Source organism: Populus alba, chromosome 1 (genome assembly GCF_005239225.2).
Source record: "Populus alba chromosome 1, ASM523922v2, whole genome shotgun sequence".
In the NCBI taxonomy this organism is placed as follows: domain Eukaryota; kingdom Viridiplantae; phylum Streptophyta; class Magnoliopsida; order Malpighiales; family Salicaceae; genus Populus; species Populus alba.
Window position 1 is genome coordinate 33,882,859 of NC_133284.1, and position 15,537 is coordinate 33,898,395.

The 15,537-nt window shown below is 33.7% G+C and overlaps 2 protein-coding genes across 2 annotated transcripts; one reads left to right on the plus strand and one right to left on the minus strand.

Moving 5' to 3' along the window:
• Positions 1-4,941: 4,941 nt before the first annotated feature.
• On the plus strand, positions 4,942-8,191 carry LOC118055424 (D-3-phosphoglycerate dehydrogenase 1, chloroplastic). Its single transcript, XM_035067329.2, has 4 exons — positions 4,942-5,523; positions 6,402-6,889; positions 6,977-7,072; positions 7,190-8,191. The coding sequence occupies exons 1-4, from the start codon at positions 4,986-4,988 to the stop codon at positions 7,859-7,861; spliced, it is 1,794 nt and encodes a 597-aa protein (XP_034923220.1). The 5' UTR covers positions 4,942-4,985; the 3' UTR covers positions 7,862-8,191.
• Positions 8,192-8,515: 324 nt separating this feature from the next.
• LOC118055425 (sodium/proton antiporter 1) lies at positions 8,516-14,380 on the minus strand. The gene is made up of 10 exons (XM_035067330.2): positions 13,886-14,380; positions 13,147-13,323; positions 12,890-13,018; positions 12,577-12,753; positions 12,110-12,216; positions 11,265-11,385; positions 10,009-10,070; positions 9,596-9,898; positions 8,959-9,253; positions 8,516-8,888 (listed from the first exon to the last, which is right to left on the minus strand). Exons 1-10 carry the CDS (start codon positions 14,153-14,155, stop codon positions 8,769-8,771), a joined length of 1,761 nt encoding a protein of 586 aa, XP_034923221.1. The 5' UTR covers positions 14,156-14,380; the 3' UTR covers positions 8,516-8,768.
• Positions 14,381-15,537: the final 1,157 nt, after the last annotated feature.

The following is a 15,537-nucleotide window of genomic DNA, read 5'->3' on the forward strand; positions in this document are numbered from 1 at the left end:
AAAAAATATTAATTTTTTTTAAAAAAATCCTACATGAAGAAAAAAACTAATGAAGAAAAAAAATCTGAAATTATCTGGGTTAATCCTTGAAACCAGGTTAAACCCATCAAATCTGGGATTCGTGTCATTAAAAATTGATAACTGAATAGGAAAAAAAATAATTTACGGGGTTAACCCAGAAATAGCTGGGTTAACCCGTCAAACCTGGAAATCCATGTCATGAAAGTTTGATAACTAAATAGAAAAAATTTAACATTAATAAACTAAAATTAAACGAAAAAATTAATTAAAAAGAAAAAACAAAAACAATTTGGGTTAACGCGTCAAAACCCAGAACCCATGTAATGAAAGTTTGATAACAAAAAAATTTAACATAAACAAAAAAAAATTAAACTAAAAAAATATTCATTAAAAAAAAAACAAAGAAAACAAAACAAACTTAAAAAAAAAACAACTTAAAAAAAAAGCAAAAAAAAAAAAAGACAGCTAAGCGTTTCACTGTGATTGCACTCAAAAAAATTAATTAAAAAGAAAAACCAGAAAAAAAAAATTCGGGTTAACGCGTCAAAACTCGGAACCAATGTAATGAAAGTTTGACAACTAAATAGAAAAAAAAAATTAACATTAACAAAAAAAAATAAACAAAAAAAATATTCATTACAAAAAAACAAAAGAAAACAAAACAGCTTAAAAAAAGAAAAAAAAAACAAAGCAAAAAAACAAAGCAAAAAAAAAAAAAGATATCTAAGCCGTTTCACTGTGGACTGCACCCGGAAAATTTAATTAAAAAGAAAAACCAGAAAAAAAAATCCGGGTTAATCCATCAAACTCAAAACATGTATCATTAAAAATTTTGATAACTAAATAAAAAAAATTTAATATTAATAATTTTTTAAAAAAAAAATCATTAAAAAAAATAAAAAAAAATTGAAATAGCTAAAAAAAAAAAAGACAGCTCAGCGTTTCACTGTGGGACTTGCACAGTAAAACACTAAGCAGTTTTAGTTTATTCTTAATTAATTAATTAATTAATTCTCTGATGCATTTTTACCCTCTCCTCTTATCAACTGCGCCACAAAAGCCAGCAGTTATTTTCTTCTTTTAAAAGAGTGAAATTGTTTATCAAGTTCCGAAAAGTCAGTCAATATCTTGTCAAATCTACTTTACGTAATATTTTATATTTGTGCCAGAAAAAAGAAAGAGATGGGAAAGCTATAACCTGTTAAAAAAATACATAAAAATATATGGTAGGAATACTGTCATGTCAACAAAACAAATGAAAAACAGTGACAGAAAATTGGTCAAAATTGTTAGAATGAATTTTAAATGTAAACAGTGCAATTCACAGTAATTTTAGACACAATGTACAGTGATTCACTGATCTCTTTTAGTTCATTTTAATACTCTATGTTCCCAAGGAAAAAAAATCATATTTTTTCAATGTGGGATAAAAAACCTTTTGATTTAAATACTTCAACTTAAAGGATAACATAGTATCTTTTTAATGTGGGATTTGAAACCTTTTTCATATATATACTCTATGTTCCCATGAAAAAAAGTTATGTTTTTTTCAATGTGGATAAAAAACCTTTTGGTTTAAGTACTTCAACTTAAAGGGATAACATAGTATCTTTTCAATGTGTGAATTTGAAGCCTTTTCATATATATACTCTATGTTCCCATGAAAAAAGTTATGTTTTTTCAATGTGGGATAAAAACCTTTTGGCTTTAAGTACTTCAACTTAAAGAGATAACATAGTATCTTTTCAATGTGGGATTTGAAGCCCTTTCATATATATATACTCTATGTTCCCATGAAAAAAGTTATGTTTTTTCAATGTGGGATAAATTTTTTTTTGGTTTAAATACTTCAACTTAAAAGGATTACATAATATCTTTTCAATGTGGATTTGAAGCCCTTTCATATATATACTCTATGTTCCCATGAAAAAAAGTTATGTTTTTTCAATGTGGATTTGAAAACTCATTAGTATATATACTCTATTATTCTCAAAGAAAAAAGTTATGTTTTTTCAATGTGGATAAAAAACTTTTTTAATTTAAATACTTCAACTTTAAAAGCTTAACATAATATCTTTTTAATGTGGGATAAAAAAAATTTTAAAATATTATTTTAAACTTCATTATTTATAATATGTATAATCTATATTTACATGTATTTTTTTAATATGAAATATTAAAACTTTTATTTTTTTTTTTAATTTTTCCAGGTTAACCCGAGTTGACCTTGGTTGACGCATGAAACACGAGACCCGGCCCCTCGACGGGGTCAACCCCCAGGCCGGGTTTAATAACTATGCTCCAGAGTGGAGTTCAGTCCCCCTACCGCTTCAAATTTAAACCGGGTCGGGCATGGGTCGTCTATTGTATTATTCCGATCGGGTTTTGGCATTTTGGGTATCTAGCAAATATGGACTAGGCCGGCTTCTTTTGTTTTTCTTAAGATTTTGTAATATATTAATATTTGCATCATCTTACCATGATAGAATAATCAAAGTCAGATATTTTAGATAACAGTGGATCAATAAATTTAAGAAATAGATATCGCGGGGTTAAGATTTTTAAAATCTGGTGAATCCAATTCTATTTGTACATCTTATGCTCCTTTTATCTTTATATTTAATACTTTTATGGATTCATCATTTGTTTTTGTTTTATAAAGTGCTTGTTTCTTCACTGGAGGAGAGCGAGAAGGTAATTATAATTTATCCATGGGATAATATATAAAAAATAAATCTAATATTAGAATGTCGTGAAATTCATTAGGGCATTTTTAAGATTTGTGGTAATAGTTATGGTGTAAAGTATTTTTTATTTAAAAATATATAAAAATAATTTTTTTTTTATTTTTTTAAAAATCATTTTTTAATATTAGCGTATCAAAATGATTTAAAAATATTAATTTTAAATAATTTTTTTTTAAAAAAAACAAGGATTGAACTACTTTTCCATGGAGACTTTAGTGTTTTCAATACTGCCCCTTGAAAATTCATATACGCACTTGTATCTCTCCTTTTGTCCCTGTGGAGGGTGTTTGAGAGTGTAGTTGTTTGTTGCTTTTCAAAGTACTTTTTACTCAAAAAAAGCATGCTAATAATATTTTTTTATTTTTTAAAAATTATTTTTTGAGATCAGCACATCAAAATAATTTGAAAACATTAAAAATATATTAATTTAAAGCAAAAAATAAAAAATAAAAAATTTTCAAATTTTTTTTAAAAATACTTTTGAAAAGCACTCCCAAACAAGCGAGGACCATGTAGTTCCTGATCAATTAGCACGGTTTACTATAACAGTATAATAATGTTTTTTGTTCATTTACTAAAAAAAATCTTATTACTTTTTTTTTTTAAGGACAATCAAATCTTTTTACATTACTTATTTGTTATTTTTAAATTGACTAAAGATAAATAAATTTTTTTTTCTATGTTAATTACATAATCAAACGGTCAAAATAACATTGGAAATATCAAATTTGAACTTGGAGACAAGAAATGTACTAATTTTTTTTATAATGATTTTTTTAATATAATTATTAAGTTAACTAATGAATAATTATATATTTAACGAAAAAAATAAAAATAGTAGCGTGCACGCCTGCACGGCATCGAGGGGGCAGGTGTAGTCCGTCCTAATATCTAAAATCACCTTTTTTTTTTATTTATGTGGTGTCCGGGCTAGCTTGTGCGTACCATGACTAATCTTATAGCTCACTGAATATTCTGCAAACCCATTAAGCATATAAAATACCGTGAAAATGATAAATATACATAATAAAATTTTAACTCTAGTGCAAAAAAAAAAAAAAAAAAAGGGAATAAACCCTTTCCAAGACCTCAAGTACTAAAATTACCTTTTTTTTTATGTTAATGGAAACGTGATCGCGTTCTCTTACTCTTGAGATGTGATGAGGTGGATGTCTCCGGCATTTTTGTTAATAATCCAAATCGCTCACCAACTCAGATTTTACACTTCCCACGGCTAAAGTAAAGCATATACGACAGATCTGTCCAACCCCCTTCCCTCACCAACCTAAATCCAACCACCCTCTGGGTCCACATCCCACCATACTCCCCGTCGTATTCAATTTAGTTTACACGAATTTAATTAATTTTATAAACTTAAGATTATATAAATTTTTAATAATTTTTAAAATTTTAAATTAATAATTTATAAAATACAAATTTAAAATCTAACCATTTAAATATATCATACTCCCCGTCTTTGATTCGCCTGCTCTAAACCTTTTCACTTCTTTAAACTAAGCGCGGTTGTAAAGAGCGTGGAGTATTTTTGTTAGTGGTTTTTTTGCATTTCAGGACCTTTGTTTTTCTCTGTTAAAACCGTGAATTCATTTTGTTTGTTAAGGGATCTGTTGCTTCGACAACATGGAAAAGCTATATATCAATAATTATGATCTTCCATTTTATCATCAAGGATGGTCTTTAAAACTTGGCTGAAAGATCAAATGATTACAGAAATAAGGAGTTAAATGACATTTAAGATAAAAACAGTAAAGGAGCCGAGCCAAAACAAAATTGAGAGTTAAAGGACCAAACACACCATTGCCTCTAAATTCAAGATCCTATTTATTTTTGAATTTCAGAAGCATTTTTTTTAAAAATTAATTTTTTTTATTTAAATTAATATATTTTTTAATTTTTAGATGATAAAAAAAATAATTTTTAAAAATAAAAAAATATATATTTTTAATATATTTTAGAGTTAAAAAATACTTTTAAAAATAATTATAGCAGGCGGGACCCGTAAAATCCCAACCCCCACTCTCAACAGTCAACGCGTACGCACACTCTCTCCCCCATTGCCACTTTCCCGCCCCGATCATTAACTCCCACGCGCGTGCAATACTTTTCCGTTTTCACATCCCAAAAACCCTCACCAAACCCCACACATATAAAGTCGCACCTTAGATCCCTTTTTCCTTTGTACAAATCTTCACCAAAATGGCAGCCACCACCTCCACCGCCGCCTCCAGCCTCCTCGCGACCAAGAAAAACCTCTCCTCCCTCTCCCTCACCTCCGCCAACAAACTCCCCGCTTTCTCACCCCTCCTCACCTCCTCTCGCAGACAACGTTTCATAGTCCTTTCCGCAAGCCTAAACTCAAAGCCAACAGTCCTAGTTGCAGAAAAACTAGGAGAAGCGGGTATAAATCTTCTGAAAGACTTTGCAAACGTTGACTGCTCTTACAATCTAAGTCCAGATGAACTTTGTACTAAGATCTCACTCTGTGATGCGATTATTGTACGTAGCGGTACTAAAGTGAGTCGTGAAGTGTTTGAATCTTCTGGTGGTAGATTAAAGGTTGTTGGCAGAGCTGGTGTTGGTATTGATAATGTTGATCTTGCTGCTGCAACTGAACATGGATGTTTGGTTGTTAATGCTCCCACTGCTAATACCGTTGCTGCTGCAGAGCATGGGATTGCGCTGATGGCTGCAATGGCTAGAAATGTTGCTCAGGCTGATGCCTCTGTTAAAGCTGGTAATTAATTGTTTTCATTTTCTTTGTTTTTTGGGTGATTGAGTTTGTTGAGTGATTAAAGATTAAAAATGATTTGAGTTTTAGATCCTGGTCCTGATTGAAAAGCTGGTTCGGTAAAAGCGCGTTACTTTTGCAAAGATGGTGTTTTTAGGGGTTAAGAGTTTTATTTTTGGAAAGTAAACTTGTGTAAGTTGGATTTCTTTTTAGTTGGAGTGGAAAGTAGGAGTACTACCTGGAAAAAGACAGTACTTTTGTACTTGGCAGATCCAGGCTTGTCGTGCTTTGTTTTTTCTTGGCGAGATCTGGTTTGCATGTGTTTTTTTTAGATGCTTAAGAGATTTATTATTGACGCGCTATTCTCTCAAAAAACCAATTAAGACTTATTATCCTTGCAGAGCATGCTTAACGTAGTTATAGCTGACTAATTGAGGGTGTTTATTGGACATATCTAGCAAAGATTACGGTGGGGGTGGGTTTAGAAAGAGTTTAAGGATAACGAGTTAAGAGAAACATCGAAATTTTTGCGTTATTAGAGAGATTTCAAAGAAAGATTTAACCAAAAACACGGCATAATTCAGGTAACTGGTTTGTAGCTAGTAGAAAACTTTTAAATATTGTCAGGGAAAGTTATTTTTAATCCATGTCCTTTTGACTACATAGCATCTTTTCATAATGGCTACTTCAAGTTTATGGTTCAGTGGATATATTGAATGCGCATCGTAAGATTACAATTATTGAGTTCTTCCATGATTGCTAATTCAGCGATCACATGTCATTTATTTCTGGTGCAAACAATGTTAATTCATATTATGGTAAAATTGGATTTGATTTACCACTGTCCAGAGGCATTTATTTCATATGTTTCTTGATTAATGCAGGAAAGTGGCAGAGGAGCAAATATGTGGGTGTGTCACTTGTTGGGAAAACGCTTGCTGTCATGGGATTTGGAAAGGTTGGATCAGAGGTTGCTAGGCGTGCTAAGGGGCTTGGCATGCATGTGATTGCTCATGATCCATATGCCCCAGCAGATCGTGCTCGGGCAATCGGTGTGGAGCTTGTGAGCTTTGATGAAGCCATAGCAACTGCAGATTTCATCTCCTTGCACATGCCACTCACTCCTGCTACAGCAAAAATCCTCAATGATGAGACTTTTGCAAAGATGAAGAAAGGAGTTAGGATTGTCAATGTTGCTCGCGGAGGAGTAATTGATGAAGATGCCCTAGTAAGGGCATTGGATGCTGGAATTGTTGCTCAGGCAGCACTTGATGTTTTCACCGTGGAGCCTCCTCCACAAGACAGCAAGTTGGTGCAGCATGAGAGGGTCACTGTCACCCCACATCTTGGTGCTAGTACTATGGAAGCTCAGGTGTGGCCGCTGGTCAGATAATAATAATACTCCTTTTGCTTCTTTTCTTTACCATGGAATGAAACAGAATCCTGGTTTGATGTGCAGGAAGGTGTGGCTATTGAAATAGCAGAAGCTGTTGTTGGAGCCTTGAAAGGGGAACTTGCTTCTACTTCTGTCAATGCACCAATGGTGCCTGCTGAGGTATCATTACAGACCGTGTCATCTTTGCTTCGATTCTCTGTTTAATCCATGCAGCTTTTCTGGTGATAAGAAAGGGACATAATCTTTTCTCTTGTCATTGTTCTTACCCCATTGCAGGTTCTGACCGAGCTGAAACCATATGTTGAGCTTGCTGAGAAGCTTGGGAGACTGGCTGTTCAGCTAGTGTCAGGTGGAAGTGGTGTGAAAGATGTAAAAGTGACTTATGCTTCTGCTAGGGCTCCCGATGACCTTGACACCAGGGTGCTCCGTGCAATGATCACCAAGGGTCTGATCGAGCCCATATCCAGTGTTTTTGTGAACTTGGTTAATGCTGATTTCAGCGCTAAACAGAGGGGACTAAGAATAAGTGAAGAACGCATTCTTGGAGATGGTTCGCCCGAGAGTCCACTTCACTTTATCCAGGTTCAAATCGCTAATGTGGAATCAAAATTCGCCAGTGCCATATCTGAGAATGGGGAGATTAAGGTCGAGGGACGAGTGAAGGATGGAATTCCCCATTTGACCAAGGTTGGATCTTTTGAGGTGGATGTGAGCTTGGAAGGTAGCATTATACTATGCCGACAAGTTGATCAGCCAGGTATGATTGGCAAGGTTGGAAGCGTGTTGGGAGCAGAGAATGTCAATGTCAGCTTCATGAGTGTTGGAAGGATTGCTCCACGAAAGCAAGCTGTCATGGCAATTGGAGTTGATGAGCAACCCCGCAAAGAAACTTTGAAAAAGATTGGCGATATCCCAGCCGTTGAAGAGTTTGTCTTCCTCAAGTTATAGGGTGGCCTTGTCATTTTTCTAATTTTTTTCCATGGCAGTTCTACTCGAGTGGTTATCACCATTACTTCATTGTAGCGCCCGATTTTGATTTGAGTGTTCTGTAGTAGCCAGCGTAGGGAGAGGAAAAAAATAATTCAGGTTTGAGATTGAGAACGTACTTTAAAGATGTACCTGTGCCTTCCGCCTCAAATTCAGGTTTCTTTTCATCTTCAATGTCCTCATGGATGAAATGGTTTTTTGAATGTTTAATGATTCTCGTGGCGTTTTATGCCTCGCTTATTAATGAATAAAGATGACAAGCAAACAGTTGTTGCTTGTTACTGGAATCTATTAAGGAATTGTTGCATTGTTTGAGTGTTTTCGTTCAAAATTACTTTTTTTTTTTACTCTAAATTAATTTTAATTTTAGTGAATTGTTTTCACATATTAAATATTAAAAAGAAATTTAAAAAATAAAAAATATATTATTTTAATATTTTTATAAGAAACACATTTTAAAAAATAATGGTTTACAACACTTTAAACACATTCTAATAACTAGCTTATTTGGTATTATAATTGTAGTTATTTTTCAGAGTATTTTTTTTATTAAAATCCCGCAATATTTAAAATTTATTTTTAACAATAAAACAATCTAAAAATATATAAAATAAATTAATTTAAAGCACAAAAAATAAAATAAAAATTATTTTTTAAAAAAATACAGCAATGTTTGGCCCATAATTTGCACTTTTGGAGGAGCACCGTCTATTTTTGGCCGGCGATTAAAGAACAAAGCAAACAAATGTGATCTTTCATGAGTGCAAGCATTTACAGAACCACCACATGATAAATCGCAAACACACGGCATTTCAGATTTTCATTTTATTCAAATTATGAATTCATATCAGAGACTGAATACTAAGATTTATGAACCTGGGAGGAAAGGAAGCTCAGCTAGAGCCGTGGGTAGGGAGATGCTGAAGTTATGAACTGTCAAGTAGGCAGCAATACCAGCAGCATAACCGGCGAAGGCAAAACCGCTCACCTGAAAAGAAGAAAACAAATTCTTTACTCAAAAGAAGACAGACAAGGAATACCATTCAACCAGGAGATACCTTCCGCAGGTACCAAAAGAAGTCCACTTTTTCCATCCCCATAAAAGCAACTCCAGCGGCAGAGCCAATAACTAGCATGGAACCACCAGTGCCAGCACAATATGCAACCAACTGCCAGAACTCATGATCTTGCGGGAAAGAGGAGAGATCATACATTCCCATTGTTGCTGCAACCAGTGGAACATTGTCTATAATTGCTGACACAACTCCGATTGCACTTGCAATCAGTTCTATATTTGGAATATGCGCATCAAGGTAATTTGCCAGTTCACGAAGAAGCCCTGCTGCCTCCAGACTGGGAAAAAAATATCATTAAAAATTATTATAACCAAGAAAATTAAAACCTTCTATTTTCCAATGGCAATATAGATTTTCATGAGAAAATATACAGATAGGTGGAAGGTTGTATTTGCGAAAGGAAGAAGGATTCTAGTCACTAATAGAACTTGTAAACATCAGTCAAAACCCAAATGCGAAAGGAAGAAGAATTCTAGTCCCTAATGGAACTTGTTAACATCAGTCGAAACCCAAACCCAGACATAACACAAAACTCAAAGTGAAATGAATGCAGGTAAAAATTGTAAGCACAAGGTACAATCATGGAACCGGAAAATCCATTCATTGTTTGCTTGTATACCTGCTCACAGATAAAAGGATTCCAAGGAAGAAAAGGGCTCCTTGAGTGTCGATTCGTGATAAAGCCTGTGGTACTTTTAACTTTTGCCCTTCTGATTCACCATAATGAATAGCATCTGTGAGAATCCAAAGAACTCCAAGCCCAAGCAGCATACCCATGAAGGGAGGCAATCCAGTCAGGGCCTTGAACACTGGGACAAAAATTAAAGCTCCAATACCCACAGAGAAAACAAGCTGTCCTCGAGGAGCCATCTGCTCAGATGCCAAAACATTCGGCGTGTCCGGTCCCTTTCCATTAACTTCACTGAATGGAACATGAGTAACATGTATCAATCATCCATAATCTGTGAGGTTAAACTAACCCTTCAGAATTGTAATTCTTATTTTGTTTTAATGTTTCAAGAAGAATAGTACCTAGTTAAGGACAATAGAGACAGTGGGACAGCAAGAGAAACAACAGAGGGTACAAGCAAGTCCTGCAAGCAAAGGCCAAGTGTTTTTTAACTGATCTTGTTTGGTTAATTTTTTTCAAAGAGCTCAGTTATTACTTTTCCAAGCATTAGAATGACATGCATGCACTACCTATCAACTGTAACATAAATTCCAAGTGCTTCTCCACCTTAATGGTTGTAAAGTGTAATGTGAGATCATATGAAAAGCATGTTTTCACCATAGTTATTAAACCCAGCTCAGGGGCTGATGGGGTTGACCTTGCCAAGAAACTGGGTCCTAAGACACAGATTGACTTGGGTCAACCCAAAAAAATTAAAAAAAAAATGTTTGAGGTTTTAATATCCCACATGAAAAAGTTAAGAAACAATTCATGTAAATGTAAGCTATATATGTTGTATATAATGAACTTTAAAATATTATTTCAAAAGGTTTTTTTATCCTACATTGGAAAGATATTATCTTCTCCTTTTAAGCTAGAGTATTTAAACCAAAAAGATTTCTTATTCTACATTGAAAATACACAACTTTCTTCTTGTAAATATATAGTATATATATTAATGGGTTTCCAAACCCACGTTGGAAAAATAAAATCTTCTTTCAGTGTTTATATAGTGAACTTGAACTAAAACCACTACTAAAAACTCATGCACTCTTTGTTATTTAAAACACACAGTAGAAAAGGTTAAAATCATGCTAAAAAAATGCTAAAAATTCATCAAATAATTTTTTGGTTTATTAAGAAAAATGTAAAAATTAAAAAAAAAAAATCTCACCCGAGTTACCCCAGATCACCTGATTTCTAGGTTTACATGGCGGGTCGTCCAAGTTTTACAGGGTTAAATGTAGACTTGAGTTTTGCCTACTTCAAACCTGGCCAATGTCCAGCTATGCCGAGTCGGGTTTGATAATTATAGTTTTTGCTTCACAAGACCTTGTTGAGGTTGTAAAATTACTAGCCTCCGGAAAAGAATGAATCTTATCCAATCATTTTGATAGGACCTCCCTAGTTAACCGATCTACTTAGAGGGTAAATCCAATGTGCAATTTGATGTATGACATATTTCCCTCCCAATAATGCATTTTAACCTATTTTCCACTAGGTCTAAATGTACATTATGGAATCCATTAAATCAAATCATGGATATGGATAGCAGAAAAACAAGAATACCAACATATCTAAAACAAGGGACCGATTTCTCCAGCATAATGAAAAATACCTTCATGGTTGGCAATGTTGATATCTGCCCATGTATCCATAGCATGGTGGTTGTAACATCACCAATAGGAGTCCATGCACCACCAGCATTTGCTGCAATCACAACAACAGCTCCAAGAAGCCTGTAAGCAATATCCATATATGTAAACAGAGCTCCACTGAGCTAAAGAAGTTTCCAAATTAAAAAATTATAGAGGGATTCCAAAAAATGAAAGGTGGTTTAGGCAAAGTTGAACGCAAATACCCTCTTTCACCCTCAACTAAAAAAGAGGAATGGAAAAGAAAAGGAAGATCACGAGTAAATTAAGATCCCAATTTTTCTCATAATCTATCAAGCAATGCCATCATGGTGAAACTCTATATTCAGGTTCTGATAAATCAAGATTCAACACCATTCTAGGATCCTCCATTTTTTTTCTCCACTCTCTTCTTTATCCAATTGTATATCATCTAAGCTAAACAGCCGAAAAGGATCCACATAGCCAACCCCAACTATTTTGGGATCAAGGCTTGATTGATGTCTCTTCTTTATCCAAATTCAAATTCAACAACTTTTGACAAGGTTTTCATACAAAAATCCTAATCATCCTAAATAGAATAGACTTTAAAGGGAGAAAACTGGGTAAATTGCCTCAAGTTAACACATCCTAATTTTGTTCAGGTAGTGTTACGCATGGAAACATCCAGAACTTGTCCAAGTCAGTACAAATCTAATAACATTTTTCAAAGAGTTATGCTAGTTATATGAAACCAGGAATTTGAGACAGGATGAGAGACTAATGTCAACCTATATTCTACAAGATTCTCAATAGGACAGGATATGTTAGTAAAAGTGCCAGCACATACTTGCGGTATTCTGATGGAGGTACTAATTTCCTCAATAAGGAAACCATGACAATGGTAGATGTCAGGTTGTCGAGGACTGAACTAAGAAGAAATGTCACAAAACCAACCTGCGGATCCAACAACCACTGGTCATGAACAGTTCATATGGAAACATAACACAAGAATGATGAGGATAATAGAGAAATTTCAAAATGAAAAATAATTAGAATCAAAAGCTAATCATTTTAGACCATAAATATTAGTGCTTTGACTACCTACGTAACAGAGGAGTTGACCCTGCTTTAGAGGAAAAAATGATTTTTTGAATTGGTATATAGCTGTAAGAATTAAGATATTGGACCACAAGCAAAAAACGTCCTGCAACTATGCTGCTTCCTCATCCAATAATGTCTAATATACAAAACATTTGAAATAAAGGACTTGTCGGTATGCCCATGGCCGAAGAAATATGGCACTAAGCCACTAACCACCCAAAGGAGAGTCCTCGGCTTTCGAGTAGTTATAATGTCAGTAACCAGCTTAAATCCTTGGTGAGCATCAACTATCTCTACGATGGTCATTGCACCAAGCAGGAAAAAAACTATTTCACTGACTTCTGCAGAAGCATGTGTCAGCTCTGAAACAGCTATATCAGGTGAAGGAGCCTGCACAAGAAAGTCAAACAGCCAAGATTATAATACGAATATTTAATGGAAAAGGTATGAATTTCAGATAAAAATGGAACTTGAATATAGTAGCTAAATCGGTTCATGGTAAACAAGCAAATATTATGAAGCTTACCCCAATGCTTCGTACTACCCATAAACTCACAGCCATCAATAATCCCACTCCACTTTTATTGAAGGCTAGAAACTCTTCAAAAATAATGCCTGCATATCCTATTCCAAAAAGCAATGCCATAGCAAGATCCTGTCTCAGAAAAAAACATGAAGTAAACTACTAGTTTACCATTTTCCATAAAACCTGTCCTAATATGTTCAGATGCAAATGCTGGTAACAATCGAATTAAAGAAGTATTACATAAGATTAAGATAAACCTGATTGGCTGCAACCCATGAATGGTTGATTGCCACTGCCCCTGTTGCAGCTGCAGCAAAAACTGCAAGAGCTTTCACCAAATCAGTTCTCGGCTGGTAGTTGGCTTCAAAATCTTGTGAGCTTGTTTCATCAAGTGAGCACAAAGGGTCACACGATCCGGATGTTGGTTCCAAATCCTGATTACATGCTAAAGGGTGAATAATAAGAGTGACAAATAGCATAGAGTGTGAGAAGACACCAATAAATTATAACAGCGTTCTCAACAACAATAACATTGATTCTTGAGTAACAAAAAAATGAGTTCCAAAGCAGTAAGTTGGACTACAATCGATATTTCATGTACAGTCAGAGCCCGTCAGTATTTTCAATAAACTTTCCACGCCACAAAGAAAGAGAAATCTGCAGACCGCATCTGCCTTTAAAGATATAAGCATTCACTATCCATCGAAAATTCATAGTACGCGACAAAATTAACATATGCATGGTGATAGCACTTCGCAGTAATAATTGCAGAACCATAGTGATAGATTAAACAAAAACATTCATAAGAAATGCAAAACCTTACCAGATAAAATTACAATTTTTTTTCCAGTAATCTGAGAGCGCTACATTCAGACAAAACCAAATTCACATGCATAATATGCCAAAATCTAAAGTTCAAATCCACCAACCAGCAAAACAAGTAAACGGGACATCCTTAAAATTGAAACTTAATGAAAATGCAACATAAAAGAGAACCTGAAGCGGGTTATCAATGTTGGGCTGTTGACCTTGTCGCTCATTTGAAGAAGAAGGAGGTGGTGATGATGACCCTTTAGCCTTGTCTTCAGCTCTAGGAAGTAGTCTATTACCAAGAATTCTTGAACCTCTTAATTTACACAAAGAAGAACCAAAAGAAGACTTGTAAGGTAGTGAGGATAGAGGAGTGGAAGAAATAGAGTGGAAAGAATGTTTCTTGAGTTGGTTTGCTGTTTGCAAATGGTGTGTCCCAATTGAGAGGGATGCCATTACAGCTATAGACTCTGAAGATTGGAGACAGGAAGAGGCGGGCTTTGTTTCAGTGTAGAGCTAATGATTGTGTGTTATTGCCACGGAGAGGAGGGATTTCGAGATTTTTTTTCCTTTTTCTATTTTGGAGGATAATGTGGAAATGGCTTATTGACAGGATTCATAGGCGTGGAAAACCCAGAGAGGAGCAGGCTGACGCCACCACTTGTCGTTCTTTTTTTTTTTTTTTGGGTCATTCTCTTGCAAGTTACTATTTGTCCACGAGGAGAGCGGGCTACTTTGAATTTCATGGTCTTTGGAAGAATAGTATTTTTTATTTTTTAAAAAATATTTTTGATATTATTAAAATAATTTAAAAATAAATAAAACATAATTTTAAATAAAATTTTATTTTTCAAAATTTAGTATTCCAAACCACCTCTTAAAACCAATTTATAAATAGGATTTAATTGCATTGTATTAACTATAATTAATTGAATTAATTTGATCATTAGTAGCAATATTTATTTATTTTTATTGTACTTTTTTTATATAATAAGTTTTTTTATTTAAAATTAATTTTTTTATATTTCAGAACAACAATATCTTCAAACTAAAATTAAAAATAAATTAAGATTAAAATTTACATGACCTTATTCTCACAATCATCATCTTTTTTTTTAAGAGTCTATATAAAAAGAAAAATAGGAAACAATGTAATTTTAGAAAACCTTTTTTTAGAATCCAATAAAGAAAATCAATTTGAAAATAAAAACTAATCAAAATATTTTAATGATCAAAACTATAAAAACTAAGTAATACTAATCCCCTAATTTTTAAATAAAGCGCTCTACTTGGATACAATTTGTACGGAAGAAATCTTGGGCTATAGAGACATGAGTTGATAAACATATTACAATTTTCACTTGAATTCAAGAATCCATAACTTGCACATTTCATTTTTTACCACAAGATGAGGAAGTTTTGCTGCTGGTAAGTACCCTTGATTTCATTGCTGAAAATTCAAATAAAGGACAAGTTTTCGGGACCATGAAGGCTCTATTTATTTTTATAGTTATTAAATCTGGTTGACTTGATAAATTGATTTAGAATCTAAATAATCACAAGTCTTAATAGGATATAAAAGACTAACTTAGACATGCAACTGACTTGAAAAAACCTGTGTAATCTATCGGGTTAACTTGAGATCTAGGTGACCTGACCTAACCTGACAAAACTAAAATAACTAAACTATAAATACTTAGAGTCACTTATTTTTTTAGAGTGTTCACCATGCCTAGCCTCATGTATTTTTAGATCTTGAATAAATTTATTTGGGTAAGAGCTGAGCCCAAAACAAATTATTATTGAAGATAAAAAGTTTATAAAACATAGATATTGCC